The sequence below is a fragment of the Cotesia glomerata genome, linkage group LG6 (assembly GCF_020080835.1).
Source record: "Cotesia glomerata isolate CgM1 linkage group LG6, MPM_Cglom_v2.3, whole genome shotgun sequence".
Lineage (NCBI taxonomy): Eukaryota > Metazoa > Arthropoda > Insecta > Hymenoptera > Braconidae > Cotesia > Cotesia glomerata.
Window position 1 is genome coordinate 1,981,918 of NC_058163.1, and position 17,570 is coordinate 1,999,487.

Genomic DNA, 17,570 nt, shown 5'->3' on the forward strand with positions numbered 1-17,570 from the left:
GTTGCTTATATTATTGCATCATATATTTATTTATGTATATTAAGGTAGTTTAGTACCCCGAGGTCACGAGATCTGTTTTACGCTTTTTTTAAAAGTATTTTACAATTTTTTTTTGGTAAAAATTCTATTATTTTTGATTAAAAGTATTAAAAATTGATTTTTTTTTAACAATTTTTTAAGAAAAATAATAATTTATAACATTTTTCAAAAAAAAAACCGCGCTTTTAACACTTGAAACGCCTTTTTCATGTATACATTGTGCTGTGACGTCATTTACTAGCGCCATCTGTTGGAATTTTTAAGAAAAATTCTAAAAAAAAATTTGAATTCTTTTATTTTTTAGGTTTATAAGTTTTGCAGTGATTTTTTTTTATTTTTTAGATAAAAAATTAACTTTATTAATTTAATTCAAGATTAATTCATTTTAGTAATACAAAGTAAGGTTAAAAATTTTTTAAGCTGAGAAACATGAAGATAAATTTTTCTGTTCTATTTTTTAGTGAAAAAATTAATTTTTTTTTAATTAATTTAAAGATAAAGATTTTAAATTAAAAATTTTTTTTTAGTATTCAATCATTAAATAGTTTGTTAGTTTATCTTGTGATAATAAATTTTTTTGCTGACTACCGATAAAATAATTTTTATAGAATTTAAAATTATTTTAATAATAATAATAAAATTATTAACAATTTCCGTCATCAAATTTAACATAAAATTATTTAGATAATAAATTAATAGATGCGTCGTTAAAAAAATCATTTTGGTTGAATATAAAAAAAAAAATTTAGGTGATTGATAAAAAGTTTAAAAAAAAAAAAATTTATTAAAACCCACTATGAAAATCAAACTAAAATTACATCATAATTTATGAGATTTAAAAAAAAAAACCCGCGCTTTTAACATTAGAAACGCCTTTTTTATGTATAGTTTGTGTTGTGACGTCATTTACTAGCGCCATCTGTTAGAATTTTTAAGATACATTAAAAAAAATTTTAATTCTTATAAGTTTTGTAGGGATTTTTTTTAAATTTTTAGATAAAAAATTAACTTATTAATTTAAATTATTAAATTTTTTATTTTTAATTAATTTAATTTTAAGTTTAATTAATTTTAGTAATATAAAGTAAAATTAAAAATTTTTTAAGCTGAGAAATAAGAAGATAAATTTTTGTGTTCTACTTTTTAGTGAAAAAATTAATTTTTTTAAAAATATTTTAAATAAAAATTTTTTTTAGTATACAATGATTAAATAGTTTGTTATTTTATCTTGCGCTAATAAATTTCTTTGCTGACTACCGATAAAATAATTTTTATAAAATTTAAAATTATTTATAACTATTTTGATAATTATAATAAAATTATTAACATTTTCCTAAACAACTTCCGTCATCAATAGTTTAAAATAATTCAGATAATAAATAAATAAATCAATAAATTGAATGCGTCGTTTCAAAAATTATTTTATCTAATGATAAAAAATAAAAAAAAATTTTTTAAACCCACTATGAAAAACAAACCAAAATTACATCATTTATTTCTCACGATAATTATCACAATTTTTTTTCTTTGGGCGCGTGCTCGAAATGATTAAATATCGGAACTTGATAACGGATTTTTAAATCATCTATTGCATCATTAATTTAAAATAAATAAACATTTTTTACCGAATAAAAAAAAATAATACAAAGTAAATATTTTTTTTCAATAAATTTAATAATAAAAAATAGTATTTATGTTTTGTTCGCTGTAATTTTAATTACATTTTAATTACGTTTTAACGTCAACCATGAAAAATAAAAATATATTGTAGTAAATAAAAATCCGATGAAACAATAATAATTTAATAATAAAACGTCACGATTTCATCACTGGCGCAAGGCTGCGTCAATTATAAATTATCAAGTGGCATCCTCAATAACAATTACAATTACCCGATAATATTATTTAGTATTTTTTCTAGTTATTGACATTAAGAAAAAATACCAACTTATTTTCACCAAAATATTATTACAAATAATTAATAATAAATTGTCTAACGTAAGAGCGTAAAATATTTCGTGCGTCTAACTCAAAGATAATTTCATAATATAAATAAAAATTAAAACAAAAATTTATAATCAATGCTCTGGAAGATAATAAGAGCCGAGAGGTATATAAGCTGAAAAAGGTCAAGGAATCTTTCAGTTTACTTCAATACTTGCTGAGTCAATATTTCAATTAAATTATTGTCAATTTATTTAATTTTTTTTTTTTTATCTACTTTAAGAAATTTTAGCTGCAAATAATAATTGTTTAATTTGTAAGAGGTAAGTTCGATAAGCTTGCATTGTGAAGTAATTTGATACTTAATATTTTATATAAAATATATATTTTATACCTCTGTGGAGGAAAAATATTAAGAAAGGTTTTAAATTTCAAACCAGTAATAAAATGTTTTTTATTTTATTTTTTTTTTTTTTTTGTGGGATAATGGGCATATATATATATATATGTGTGTGAGACTTTGAACAAATTTATGTGTGTTGGTATACCTATATAACTAGTGCAGGGATTTGTGAAGAGGTGATTAGTTTACCTGCACTGTTGTAAGGATGCTCTCGTCAATAACTCGCGCGGTATCGCTTGAACGTCTTTCCGGGGAAATTCGAATGTTTGGGTATTTTATTGCTTTTTATTTATTTATTTATTTTTTGATGAAAAAAGTGCAAAGAAAAATTCTTTAAAGTTTAAAGTGTTGGGAAAATTTTTTCGAATGATAAAATGATAATTAAAAAATGTAAAAAATAAATTAATAAAATTTCGGTTTATTAAATAATGACTTTTGTTAAATTGCACTGGAATTTTTTAATTATTGACTTTTTTGAAGATATAAGCTCATTTTGATGTTACACTTATCAAGAGCTTTCATTTGAGTACCCACATGCATTTTTGATATATTTATCATATATACATATATATAAATATATAAAATATATGAAAAATTGATGTGGGTACTCAAATGAAAGGTCTTGATGAGGGTAACATCGAGATGAGCTTATATCTTTGAAAATGTCAATACTTTACAAGATACAAGGTCTTGACTAAATAATTACTTTTGTTAAATTGCACTGTACTTTCTTAATTATTGATGATTTTAAAGATATAAGCTCATTACGTTATTACACTCATCAAGAGCTTTCATTTGAGTACCCACATGCATTTTTGATATATTTTTCATATATACATATATATAATAGATATAAATATATAAAATATATGAAAAATTGATGTGGGTACTTAAATAAAAGCTCTTGATGAAAGTAACATCTGGATGAGCTTATATCATTAAAAATATCAATAGTTTACAAGATACAAAATCTTTACTAAATAATAACTTTTGTTAAATTGCACTGTACTTTCTTAATTATTGATGATTTTAAAGATATAAGCTCATTACGTTATTACACTCATCAAGAGCTTTCATTTGAGTACCCACATGCATTTTTGATATATTTTTCATATATACATATATATAATAGATATAAATATATAAAATATATGAAAAATTGATGTGGGTACTCAAATGAAAGCTCTTGATGAGGGTAACATCGGGATGAGCTTATATCTTTAAAAATGTCAATAGTTCACGAGATACATTTCTTAATTATGTATCTAGAAATATTTTCGAATGCAGCTTAAATACTTATCATAATAAATTGACTGTTGGTTAAAATGATATGAAACCATGCTGAAGAAATGAATAATTTTTATTATTGGTTTGAATTTTTATTTTTATTTAATAATTAAAATTATTTTTAACCTAGTATAATAATTTTTCCAGTAAATTATCCAAAAATCCGTCAACAGAAAATAACTTAGACATGGACTACCTAAATTTAGGATTCCTCGCACTGGAATTACGCGAGACAGTATCAAAAACTTTGTCTTCAATAAAAAACGAATTGAAGCAAACCCTGAGCGAGCAAAGCGCCGTAGAAAATAAAAATAACAACAAAATTGTAAGCAACAAGTCAGAAAGCAACTTGAAGACAATAACTCTGGAGGAGCTATCCTGGCACGACACAATTGACGATTGCTGGATCGCTATTTACGATTACGTCTACGACTGCACCGAGTTCATGATAAAACACCCCGGGGGCGACGACGTCCTTTGCGAATACGCGGGCAGGGATGGAACCATCGCGTTTATCAGCACGGGACACTCCGAGTCAGCGGTTAATTTATTGGACAAGTACTTAATTGGCGAGCTGCCTCCTAACGAGCGGCTTTTCCGCATCGAGAACGGGGTCAAAGTTGTTCTGTAGCGTTTTATTGACACCAAATGTGTTTATTTTAATTAATTTTTGAAAAGAGAAAATTTTTTAGCATTGTTACCTTTAATTTTTAATTTTTTTATTATTTATTGCTTATTGCGTTATTTTAAGCATAAGTATTCTTGAAATTTTTTATGTATTGACATTTGTATTATTATTTATTTTTATTTTTAAGTTTTTTGTAGTTTTATTTAAAAATAAATTATCTTATTTTAAAAAATAATTTAAAAATCAATTATCTTATTTTAAAAAATAATTTAATAAAACAATTAATTAAATTAAAAAATTAATTTTAAAAAAAATTAATTAAAAAAAAAATTATTTTAATAAAAAGATGAATTTAAAAATAAAAATTAATGAAAAAATTTCTTCAACAAAATAAAATTAATTTAAAAAAAAATTAATTTAATAAAAAATTAATTGAAAAATTTCTTCAACAAATAGTATATTACACACCTGTGGCAAGAAAATGAGAAATGTCTCAGAACACATATATGTTGCCCGAGGCGAAGCCGAGGTCGACATATATGTGATTTGAGATATTTATTATTTTCCTGCCATAGGTTTGTATACTATTTTTCTGTCCGACAGAGGCGGAAAGCGGCAATTTCGTTTAGCGCAGCGGGCCGAAAGTTGCCACTTTCCGCCTGGAGGGCAGAAAATAAATTTTTTTTTCAAATAAAAAATTTAAATTTTTGACATTTAAATTTAAATTCAAAATTTTAACTAAATTTTGAAAATAAAAAAAAATTATATCAGACTTTTTTTATAGAAAATTAAATTCTCTACAAAAAAGGTTAATTTTTACTTTATCTCTCTTTTTTTCTCTAAAATTTGGATTTAAACTTCAAAATTAAATTATAAAACTTGTCCTAAGTTTTCAAAATTTTAAAAAATTATTTTTAGCTAAAACATTGATTGTAGCTTTAATCATTGAGCAAGAATTTTTAAAATTAAAATTTTAAATTTTACTATCATCAATCATCATTATTGTCTTTCATAAATTTTTACACCTTCAGGCTATAATTAATTTGTTATTATTAACTATCAATAATGACTATAAAAACTACCGGGTTTTTTGTTTCGAAAAACGCAGTCATCATTTATTTTTATAATATAAATTCTAATCTAATAATTGATAATCACTAAAAAAAAATTATCACAATTAACTTTTACAACTATTTCTTCTTAATTTTTACAGACATACTGAGATCAAAGTTACAATTATTTATTATCTAACTTATTTTGAATCAAAATTTGCATTAATTTTTTCCTAGTAATTAAAATTTTTTTTAGTTTGAGAAATTTAATAATTACCATTAAATTTTACATTTTTTCTTGATGTTCAATGCTCGTTTCAGATTTTGATTCAAAAATAGAAGACTTTTTTTCGGAAGGTCAATTTAAAGTCTGATTATTTTGCACTAAAAAAAAAATAATTAATTTTTGTACAAAAAAACAATAAATAGTTTTTAAATAAAAAAATTAATTAATAATTTTTTTACAAAAAAAGTAATTAATTTTTAAATAAAAAAATTTTAATAATAAATAAAAAAAACTTACCATATTGAATAAAACTTTGATTTTGATTTTTATTAATACTAAAACTTCGTTGCTGATTAGACGCAATAGTCTTAAAGGATTGAGCTCTAGACTTAACAATAGCTGAGCATAATATTTGACCTAGGTACCCATAATCTTGTTTGTATTTTTCTAAAAAGTCCGGCGGTGATCTTTCTATTTTCAGCACCGGAATCACTTTTTTCTGTGGCGAAAAATTAAATTTAAATTTCTATAATAATTACAATAAAAATAAATAAATATAAATATCAAACTTACCAACAAAGCGTTCTTGATACGTCCAGCAGCATTATTATCGCTAGCAGAAGCTCCTTCTAAAACAATCTCTATGCGCCAAGAGACGAATTTAATGTTTGGTATTACTGAATTTTTAATAACTTCAGGTCCCAAGCCGCACAAGCCAATAATTGCACCGTAAAGCGACGCCAAAGAAGTCTGAAAGATATAAATTATTTATTATAAAATAAAATAAAAAAATTTTGCTTTATTAAATAAATGACTTTTGTCTAATTGCACTGTACTTTCTTAACTATTGACATTTTTTAAGATATAAGCTCATCCTAATGTTACACTCGTCAAGAGCTTTCATTTGAGTACCCACATCAATTTTTCATATATTTTTCATATATACATATATATAATATATAAAAATATATGAAAAATTGATGTGGGTACTCATATAAAAGGTCTCGATGAGTGTAACATCAGGATGAGCTTATATCTTTAAAAATGTCAATAATTTACAAGATACAAGGTCTTTAATAAATAATAACTGGTTAAATTGCATTGTACTTTCTTAATTGTTGATGATTTTAAAGATATATGCTCATCCTGATATTACACTCATCAAGAGCTTTCATTTGAGTACCCACATGAATTTTTGATATATTTTTCATATATACATATATATAATATATATAAATATATGAAATATATGAAACATTGATGTGGGTACTCAAATAAAAGGTCTTGATGAGTGTAAAATCGGGATGAGCTTATATCTTTAAAAATGTCAATTGTTCACAAGATACAAGGTCATTTCTTAATTTTATAATATATATTTTAAAAATATTAGCTCATCTTGACGTTACACTCGTCAAGAGCTTTCATTAGAGTACCCACATGCACTTTTGATATATTTTATATATATAATATATATAAATATATGAAAAATCGATGTGGGTACTCAAATGAAAGGTCTCGATGAGTGTAACATCGAGATGAGCTTATATCTTTAAAAATGTCAATAGTTCACGAGATACAATGTTATTTCTTAATTATTGACATTTTTAAAGATATAAACTCATTTTTATATTACGTTCATCGAGACCTTTCATTTAAGTACCCACATGGCATTTTTATATATTTCATATATATGGTATTTATGAAATATATAATATATATAAATATATGAAAAATCGATGTGGGTACTCAAATGAAAGGTCTCGATGAGTGTAACATCGAGATGAGCTTATATCTTTAAAAATGTCAATAGTTCACGAGATACAACATTTTATCATATAAATACACGCCTAAAAATTTCGCTTTTTCTCTTAATAATATAAATTAACTTACTTGATTATTCGTGAAAGCTTGACTAAGAACCCCACTGATTCTCATCTGGATATTATTAACAGAATTATTAAAATTCCTGGAAATCCGACTCAAAATCTGGCTAACAAAGTCACGTAGTGCCCAATGATTGTCAATCTCAGGCCTGACACACAGCTGCTTGGCTACCAAGCAGCTCACAACAGCTGGAATGATCTCGTGGAGATATTTGTCGAGGCACAAGTTCGGATTCTCCAGCAGTGCCTTCACCATTCTCATTAAGTAGATCAAAAACGAGAGATTGTGGTCAACAACGTTGACTTTAACCCCTTGGGCAACGAAAGTGCACATTCTGGCGAGCATCTCATAGAGACTTGGGTCCACTGAGAGCAACTGAAGAGCACTGGCTCTTAGTTTCTCGTTTTTAGACATACAGGCTTCTGTTAATTTCTGGTAGTAGAGCTGCTGTTCCACACTCAGCTCATGGACTACTAGGTCTTTGACTTGGACTGTTTCGACACTGCGGAGCTTTGCGGGTCTCTTGATTAATTCATCGAGTTTTTGTCTTTTTGTTAGCTTTTGTTGGATACTTAGCTCGGCTTCTGGAGAATCGCTTGTTGTAATTTCAGGTTCTAAAATTTTTTTAATTAATTTAGCAGATATTTAATAATTTTTTTAATAAATAAATGAGAAAAAAAATTGATATTTAAAAAATTTAATTAATTAAAAATGCAATTTTTTAATTAAAATTAATCTAGAAGATATTTAATCATTTTTTTAATAAAAAAATTTCTGGATAAAAAAATGAGAAAAAAAAAATTGACATTTAGAAAATTTAATAAATTAAAAATGCAATTTTTCAATGAAAATTAATTTAGCAAGTACTTAATAATTTTTCTAATAAATAAATTAGTAGATAAAAAAAAATTTGAAAAAAAAATTGACATTTAGAAAGATTAATAAATTAAAAATGAAATTTTTGAATGAAAATTAATTTAGAAGATATTTAATAATTTTTTAAATAAATAAATTATTGAATAAAAAAATTGATATTAAGAAAATTTAATAAATTAAAAATGCAATTATTTAATGAAAATTAATTTAACAGATATATAATAATTTTAATAATTTTTCTAATAAATAAATTACTGGATAAAAAAATCAGAAAAAAAATTGAAATTTAGAAAATTTAATAAATTAAAAATGCAATTTAAAAAAAAATTAATTTAGCAAATGATTAATAATTTTTCTAATAAATAAATTACTGGATAAAAAAATCAGAAAAAAAATTGAAATTTAGAAAATTTAATAAATTAAAAATGCAATTTTTTAATGGAAATTAATTTAGCAGATATTTAATAATTAAAAAAATTTTTCTAATAAATAAATTACTAAATAAAAAATTGACATTCAGAAACTTTAATAAATTAAAAATGCAATTTTTTTTTTAATTTTTTTGTTAAATAAAATCAAAAAATGGTCAAGTGAAAGTTACTTTTAATATCATATTAATTTAAAATTAATTTCATTGATTAAAAAATTGAATAACATACTTATAGCAGAAGGATTCTCTGGTACATCTGGTTGAACTCCGTCAATTGAAAGCCAATACGCTCTTAGTGTTACATCCAATGGTATTTTTTTAAATGACGCTCCTTTGGCTTGAGAGATAATGTCCTGCAAATCGAGGTTTTTTTGCTCAATAAAATGCACAACCCGGCCATTATTACCCTTGCTTTGAAATGGAACGTGCTCTTTGCCGTTAAATCCGAGGATTGGTTCGAGGTTTTTTATCTTCAATGCTCGATTTATGTCATGGGGCAGCAATTTTTTACGCTTTCCGTGCCTCATAAATTGTGCTGCATCCTTAAAATAATTTGAAATTTTTATTTCTGTCAATTTAAAAATATTTTTAAGTTAGCAGAAATCATACAATTTTATTTTATTTATATTAAAAATCAATAATAAAAAAATATTTTTTTTTAATTTCCACTTTTAATATTTCAATATTTTTCTTTATAAGAATTAATTTAGTAGACATTTAATAATTTTTATGTTTTTAACAAATAAATTATGGCAAAAAAATTGACATGTAGAAATTTAAAAAAATTAAAAATGCAATTTTTTAATGACATTAAATTTAGCTGTCACTTGACAATTTTTTAATTTTTTTCAACAAAAAAATTTGTTCTAAAAAATTATTTAAAAAAAATTGTATTTTTAATTTATTAAAATTTCTACAAGTTTATTTTTTTAATAATTTTTTTTGCTATAATTTATTTATTAAAGAAAATTTTAAAAATTGTCAAGTGACAGCTAAATTTAATGTCATAATTTTTTAAAAATGATTTTTCAGAAAAATTTTATTTGTTAAGTAAAATTGACATTAAAGTTAGCAGTCGCTTGACAATTTTTTAATATTATTCAACAAAAAAATTTCTTCTAAAAAATTATTTCTAAAAAATTGCATTTTTTATTTTTTTTAATTTTCTAAATATCAATTTTTTTTTCTCATTTTCTTTGACATAATTTATTTATTGTAAAAAAATTCTTAAAATTATAAAATAATTTTTTAAATAAAAAATTTATTTAAGTTGAAAAATGTTAAAATATCTGCTAATTTTTATTTTAAATAAAATACCTGAATAATATGTTTGAGTCGACAGCTGACATCCTCAGCAAGACCTTTAGCAGCCTCGTCTGGTAGGTTACCAACTCCGATACTCTCCGCAATAACTTTTATTGATTTTAAAGTCAGTGATGTTCCATAAAAAAATTCTTCCTCAGCCATAATAAATTTTTTTAATCTTCAATTTTTTTAAACAATTTTCTAACACTTATAAAATAAAATTCACTTTCAATTTGTTTATTATCACTGACAACTTGCAACCTAGAATGCTTAATGCTGTCAGGTTAGATTGCACGCATTATTGTTTACATTTTAAGATCCACCTTTTAGTTTCAAACTTTGCCGCCAGGTGTCACTCGCGCGTATTTTTTTTTTAAATACATAACCTCAAAAAAAACTTGGAAAAAATATTTATGTAAAAATCAAGTGCAGCATAAAATAGTAAACAAATAATTGGAGTTAATAAAAATTTTATTTTTTAAAAGAATTTAATTATTAAAAATGCAGCGATTTAAATTATTGGTCAATCCACTTTACAATAATATTATCTCAGCAAATAAACGCGTTGTGCTAAGACAGTTTTCCAGTGAAATTAAGGATGGAAGTGATAAAATTGATCAGCCGGAGGAAATTAAATTAAACAGTGAAAAAAATGATGAAAGTAAATTGAGTGGGTTTGCAAAAGCTTTTGACAAATTTAATCAACCGGAGCCGGTGAAAGTTGTGAAGGAGAAAACTTTTGCATCGTTACTTCGGAATTCTAAATTAATAGACGTAAGTTAATTTGTTTATGTAAATAAATTTAGCAGAGATTAAATAATTTTTAGAATTTTTTTTAACAAATAAATTAGAAAAAAAAGTTGACATTTAGTAATTAAAAAAATTAATGCAATTTTTTGGAACAAATTCTTTAAAAATAATTAAAAAATTTTTTAATGATTGCTAACTTTAATGTCATAATTTATTTTTTAATTTTTAATTATTTTAAAGTTTGACAATTTTTTATTTTTAAATAATAGTAAAGTTAGCCGACGTTTTTAATTTTTTGATTTTTTTTTAATGATTAAATTATAACAAAAATATTTTTTTTAAATTGCACTCATAGTTTTTCAAGTTTTTTACAAATTAAATTTTTTTTTTATTTTTTTGTAATAATTTTTTCAATAAAAAAAATTCTATAAATTTTTAGATGTCGGCTAACTTAATTTTCATTATTTTTTATTTACAATAATAAATTTTATTAAATTACAGTTAGGAGATCCAGAAGGAAAAATTGTAACCGGTAAAATATTTCACGTTGTCGAGAATGACTTGTACATTGATTTTGGATGGAAATTTCATTGCGTATGTCCACGACCATTTAAAAATGGACAGTGAGTTTTTTTTATTATTCAATAAATTATTAAATACTTTAAATATTTTAATAAAAAAAATTTTTTTTTTTCTAGCGAATACATCAGAGGAGCAACAGTAAGATTGAAAGTAAAAGAATTAGAATTATCAACAAAATTCCTGGGTGCTGCTAAAGATTTAACAATATTAGAAGCTGACTGTGTGTTACTTGGGTTAATAAATTCTCCATTGAGAAATATTAACAAAGTCCATAAATAAAAATTGTATAATAAGTAAATTTTTTATCTTTTAAAAATATAAATAAATATTAATACGTATTAATTTTTGTAGCTTGAAATTTTACGAAATTTTCAATTAACTTTTCCATTGAAAAAAAATTTCCCAATTAATTTTAATTAACTTGTTGACAAAAATTTAACACTTATTTCTTAGAGATAAAATTTAGTCATTATATTTATTTATCATAAATTAAAAATCAAAAGTGAGTCATTCATAAAAAGTAAGTTTTAGAGCATCTATTTTATTCATTGATACACATCGCTAAATTTCTTATAAACAATTCGCGAAACTTTTAATTTAATTGAAGAAATACCCTAGTCATGAATGAGCAGTAGGCGTGTCCGCAATAAAAAAAAAAACCATGGGAATTCCCGCGACCCGACTAATATATTTACATAATTATCTGTGTCGGATGTCGACGGCCTTAGTCTGAAGAATTTACGACGTAAACACTGCCCTTTCTACCTGGATGTTGTTGAAAAATACCCCTACTATTCTAAACTCAGAGGATCTATATAAAAACTTGTTCAATTCGGGGCATAAGTAGTTCTTTGTTTAACTTTTATCTTGTTCAGTGTTGGAAAATTATCAGTGTAACAATTAATGACTCTGATAAATTATTTGGAAGCCTCGTTTGGTTAAAAGTAAAATTTTTAATTATATATTTTTAAAAATGCGTATATTTAAAAATGTATCGCTCCTACTGCAGCATTTTACAGTAATGGCGCAGAAATTTCAGAAGATACTTGTTAAATTTATTGGAAATTTATGTAAAGGTAATTAAAAACGTTCACAGATGCTTCATTTTTGCGCCGCTGCTGTAAAAAAAAATGCAAAACATTTTTAAATGTATTAAATATTGAATTTACTTACATTAATCGCTAAAAATCATTAAAAATAAATTTTTCTTCTATTATATTTATTTTTCTTTAACAATTTGTATTATTTCATCTAATGTGAACAAGATGGCGGTTCAGCTTCACTAAAATGGCCGACCTGCGCCATTTTTCCTCAGAAAAATCATAAAAACAATATTAAAAATTTAAATATTGATGAAAACATTTTAAAAAATTCAAAAATTATCTTATAATTGTATTTTTAATACAATTTTTATGTAATTAGCTCAACTGTGTCACAAAATGGCTGCCTGGGTGTCCATTTTAAAATTCATCAAGCTTCAACAATTTAAAAAATAAAGAAAATATCAAAGCAAAATATTTAATTTTTGACATTAAATTTGATCAAAAAAAATTATTTAAAAAAAAAAATAGCATTTGTAATTTATTAAAATTCTTAAATGTCAATTTATTTTTTACAAAAATAACAAAATAATTTTAATAATTCTGAAGGTAGCTGTCAATTAAAAAAATATTTTAACAAATTAATTACAATAAAAAACTAGTAATTAATTTTAACACGTGGAACTTTTTAATTAAATTGTTATAAAATTGTAAAAAAATTTCTAAAGTCTGTCAAGTTGATTTTCATAAATTTTAATATTTTTTTTCACCTATAAAACTTATAAAACATCCCCTCCACACTACATTATAGACATTATAGTTGGTTGCTCTGAAGTGAGCAGTCGGTAACACAGCTGTTACTTCCTCGCTTACCTTCAGAGTAAAGACGCTATTTTATAAATTTTATAAATCCAACACACATACAAAAAGACATACACCCACTCTAACTTCACAGTATAGACTGTACATCCATATTAATATATACATTCTGTATAAAATAGTGTTGTTTTTCGTGTCTGATATTAGTTATTACACATTGTTTGTTCTATGGTTTAAATACATACTCGTCTAAGTCAACATCTGACGTGATTCTGACGAGAATTTACACCGAAAAAAACTAGTTACTCGAGAATATTAAAAAATACCACAACACAATAACGCTCCGGGTTATAATATTACTATTATAATTATTAAATATTAAATATTAAATAACCAACAATTAACTCGAAAAAAAGAATATTATAATTATTATTACTTGAGTTAATATTGTTGTTATAATTATTGACCGATTGTTTATTTATAAATACTGAAAATCAACAAAACAACAAACGCGTAATAGTGAAAAGTCGACAAAACAACTCACATACATTATACACACACATATATATTTAGATATATAGATATAAGTATACATTGTAATAAATATAACACGTATACCGTAATGCATTGGTTATTAGTGACAAATACTATTATTAAATCATATATTTATGATAAATTATACGTAAACTTTAAATTAGTTTACTAATTATTTTTTTAATTTATTATTATTATTATTTTAGATTTTTTAAATTATATAATTGTTTGTTATAATTATTATTTTGTCTTGTGATCTACGGAATTATTTATATTCATGCTTACAGACGTATATTTGTAAAAATTTATTATTGTAATTATAATATATATTAATATTAATATTAGTACAGCAGTGACTAGTAGAGCGGATTTATAAAACCATTATTTATTATTCGTAAATTTTAGTTTGTTTTATTATTTGTTTTTCGAGTGGGATTTGCGTATTTCGAAGTTGGAAGGATGAGCATCGTGGCGTCCGGTCAGCAGCAGCAGCAGCAGCAGCAGCAGCAAGTAGTCAAGGAAGGATGGTTACAGAAACGCGGTAAGTTTTTTTATTATTTTTACTTATTTATTATTTGTCATTTTAATTATTTACTTGGCATGTATAATAATTAAGTTAGCCGACAATTTTATTTTGCTTAATTTATTAAATTATAACTAAAAAATATTTTTAAAAAATTTTACTTTTAATTTTTCAAGTTTTTAACAAATGAAAAAATTTTTTTATTTTTTAATAAAAAAAATCATTTAAATTTTTAGATCTGAAGATAAATTTATATTGATTTTATGACAATTGTCATTTTGGATTTTTTTAATTAATTTAAAGTAAAATTTTTTTTTTAATAAATTACAATTGTCATTTTTTTGTTTATAATTTTTTAATGCAAAAATTTTATTTTATTCATTAATTTTGGAGTAAAAAATTTAATAATTATTTTCGACAAATTTTTAAAATTATAATTTAATTATTGAAAATTTTTAAATGTCATTTTTATTAAATTTTTTTTTTTTAATTAATGACAATTGATAATTTTTTAATGCAAAAATTTTATTTTATTAATGGATTAATTAATTTTGGAGTAAAAAATTTTATAATTATTCTTGACAAGTTTTTAAAATTATAATTTAATTATTAAAAATTTTTAAATGTCTTTTAAATTTAATTTTATTTTTAATAAATTAAAAAAAAAATTTTATAATTCTTGACGTTTTTAAAATTATAATTTAATTATTAAAAATTTTTAAATTCAGTTTCATTTTTAATAAATTTTTTTTGAATAAATGACAATTAGTCAATTTTTTGTTGACAATTTTTCAATGCAAAAATTTTATTTTATTAATTAATTTTGGAGTAAAAAATGTAATAATTATTTTTGACAATTTTTTTGAATTATTAAAAATTTTTAAATGTCTTTTAAATTCAGTATCATTTATAATAAATGTTTTTTAAATAAATGACAATTGTCATTTTTTTATTGATAATTTTTAAATGCAAAAATTTATATCATTAATGGATTAATTAATTTTGGAGTAAAAAATTTTATAATTATTTTTGACAAGTTTTTAAAATTATTAAAAATTTTAAATTGTCTTTTAAATTTAATTTCATTTTTAATAAATTAAAAAAAAATTATATAATTCTTGACAAGTTTTTAAAAGTATAATTAAATTATTAAAAATTTTTAAATACTTAAAATTCAGTATTATTTTTAATAAATTTTTTTTTGAATAAATGACAATTGTCACTTTTTTTATTAATAATTTTTAAATTCAAAAATTTCATTTTAGTAATTTAAATTATGAAAAATTTTTAAATGTCTTTCTAAATTTAATTTCATTTTTAATAATTAAAAAAAAAAAAATTTATAATTATTCTTGACAAGATTTTTAAATTATATTATTAAAAATTTTTAAATGTCTATTTAAATTCAGTATCATTTTTAATAAATTTTTTTTTAATAAATCACAATTGTCATTTTTTTGTTGATAATTTTTGAATGCAAAAATTTTATTTTATTAATGGATTAATTAATTTTGGAGTAAAAAATTTAATTATTATTTTAGACAAGTTTTTAAAATAATAATTTAATTATTATAATTTTTTTCAGGTGAACACATAAAAAATTGGCGATCAAGATACTTTGTCCTGCGAGACGATGGCACCTTGGTTGGATTTAAATCAAAACCGGACCAACAAATGGCCGCGTCAGCGCAGCCCCTCAACAATTTCACAGTCCGAGGTTGTCAAATAATGTCAATAGACCGGCCTAAGCCCTACACATTCGTAATTCGTGGGTTACAATGGACCACAGTGATCGAGCGGACGTTCCACGTCGAAACGGAGCAAGAGCGCGAGGACTGGGTCGCAGCTATAAGGTACAAAAATAAACCATCAATATTGATTATAAATTTGACTAATGAAATTAAAAATTAAAAATAGATACGTTGCGGACCGACTGGCGAATGAAGAACAAATCCAGCAGCACTCTCAATCGGAGCAGCAGCTGCAACAGCTCCAGCAGATGCAGATATCATCTTCCTCAGAGGACGTCGACATGGAGAGCGCCTCGTCGTCCAATAATGGACGTAGCGAGTCGACTAACTCAACCGGGAACGACTCGTTGCCCAGCATTGATGAGCTCTCCGCTAAATTCAGCGTCCAAGGGACCTCCAGCAGCAGAAACTCAGGGAAAAAGAAAGTCACGCTGGAGAACTTTGAGTTCTTGAAGGTACTCGGCAAAGGAACTTTCGGTAAAGTTATTCTTTGCCGTGAAAAAGCTACCGGTCATCTTTATGCTATTAAAATCTTGAGGAAGGAAGTTATCATTCGCAAGGACGAGGTCGCTCACACGCTGACTGAGAGTCGGGTTTTGCGCACGACCAATCACCCCTTTTTGATCTCTCTCAAGTACAGTTTTCAAACTGCTGACCGGCTTTGTTTTGTCATGGAGTATGTTAACGGGGGAGAATTGTTCTGTCACTTGTCACAGTCTCGCACTTTTTCTGAGGATCGCACCAGATTTTATGGCGCTGAAATAATATCTGCTTTGAGTTATTTACACTCTAATGGAATTATTTACCGGGATTTAAAGCTTGAAAATTTGCTCCTGGATAAGGACGGGCATATTAAGATTGCTGACTTTGGATTGTGTAAAGAAGACATTACTTATGGTAAGTTTATTATTAATTTAAAAACTAATTAATTATTCATTTAATTGTGAACTATAAAGAAATAATATAATTGCACTGTACTTTTTTAATTATTGACGTTTTTTAAGATATAAGCTTATCCTGATGTTACACTCATCAAGAGCTTTCATTTGAATACCCACATGCATTTTTGATATATTTTTCATATATACATATATATACTATATATAAATATATAAAATATATGAAAAGTTGATGTGGGTACTCAAATGAAAGGTCTTGATGAATATAACATTGGGATGAGTTTATATCTTTAAAAATGTCAATAGTTCACAAAATACAAGGTCATTTCTTAATTACTGACATTTTTTAAGATATAAGCTCATCCCGATATTACACTCGTCAAGAGCTTTCATTTGAGTACCCACATGTATTTTTGATATATTTTTCATATATACATATATATCAATATATAAAATATATGAAAAATTGATGTGGGTACTCAAATGAAAGGTCTTGATGAGTATAATGTCAGAGTGAGCTTATATCTTGAAAAATGTCATTTGTTCACAAGATACAATGTTATTTCTTAATTATGTATCTAGAGATAGAGCATTTTTG

At 23.9% G+C, this 17,570-nt stretch overlaps 4 protein-coding genes across 9 annotated transcripts in view; 3 read left to right on the forward strand and 1 right to left on the reverse strand.

The window, feature by feature from the left end:
• The window catches only part of LOC123267544 (RAC serine/threonine-protein kinase-like), a 74,089-nt gene that overhangs the window by 55,232 nt on the left and 1,287 nt on the right, over positions 1-17,570 (forward strand). For 2 of the 5 annotated variants that reach the window (XM_044732223.1, XM_044732224.1), the window contains 3 exons: positions 14,230-14,340; positions 15,908-16,175; positions 16,240-16,970. In XM_044732223.1, coding sequence (XP_044588158.1) covers positions 14,230-14,340; positions 15,908-16,175; positions 16,240-16,970 — 1,110 coding nt within the window. Of the gene's footprint in view, positions 1-12,003; positions 12,351-12,412; positions 12,483-14,080; positions 14,113-14,229; positions 14,341-15,907; positions 16,176-16,239; positions 16,971-17,570 lie in introns of those variants that run through there. The other 3 variants (XM_044732225.1, XM_044732222.1, XM_044732226.1) reach the window with 3 other exon arrangements.
• On the forward strand, positions 1,086-11,748 carry LOC123267547 (28S ribosomal protein S28, mitochondrial). Its single transcript, XM_044732229.1, has 4 exons — positions 1,086-1,098; positions 10,560-10,848; positions 11,326-11,447; positions 11,523-11,748. Exons 2-4 carry the CDS (start codon positions 10,576-10,578, stop codon positions 11,683-11,685), a joined length of 558 nt encoding a protein of 185 aa, XP_044588164.1. The 5' UTR covers positions 1,086-1,098; positions 10,560-10,575; the 3' UTR covers positions 11,686-11,748.
• Positions 2,242-4,384, forward strand: LOC123267548 (cytochrome b5). 2 transcript variants are annotated; one of them, XM_044732231.1, is made up of 2 exons: positions 2,242-2,306; positions 3,821-4,382. In XM_044732231.1, the coding sequence occupies exon 2, from the start codon at positions 3,861-3,863 to the stop codon at positions 4,302-4,304; it is 444 nt and encodes a 147-aa protein (XP_044588166.1). In that variant the 5' UTR covers positions 2,242-2,306; positions 3,821-3,860; the 3' UTR covers positions 4,305-4,382. The 2 variants fall into 2 exon arrangements, with proteins under 2 accessions (XP_044588166.1, XP_044588165.1); XM_044732230.1 differs by lacking the exon at positions 2,242-2,306 and adding an exon at positions 2,456-2,656 and having other exon boundaries at positions 3,821-4,384.
• LOC123267545 (transcription initiation factor TFIID subunit 6-like) lies at positions 5,632-10,443 on the reverse strand. Its single transcript, XM_044732227.1, has 6 exons — positions 10,087-10,443; positions 8,999-9,311; positions 7,470-8,077; positions 6,153-6,329; positions 5,877-6,078; positions 5,632-5,737 (listed from the first exon to the last, which is right to left on the reverse strand). The coding sequence occupies exons 1-6, from the start codon at positions 10,234-10,236 to the stop codon at positions 5,712-5,714; spliced, it is 1,476 nt and encodes a 491-aa protein (XP_044588162.1). The 5' UTR covers positions 10,237-10,443; the 3' UTR covers positions 5,632-5,711.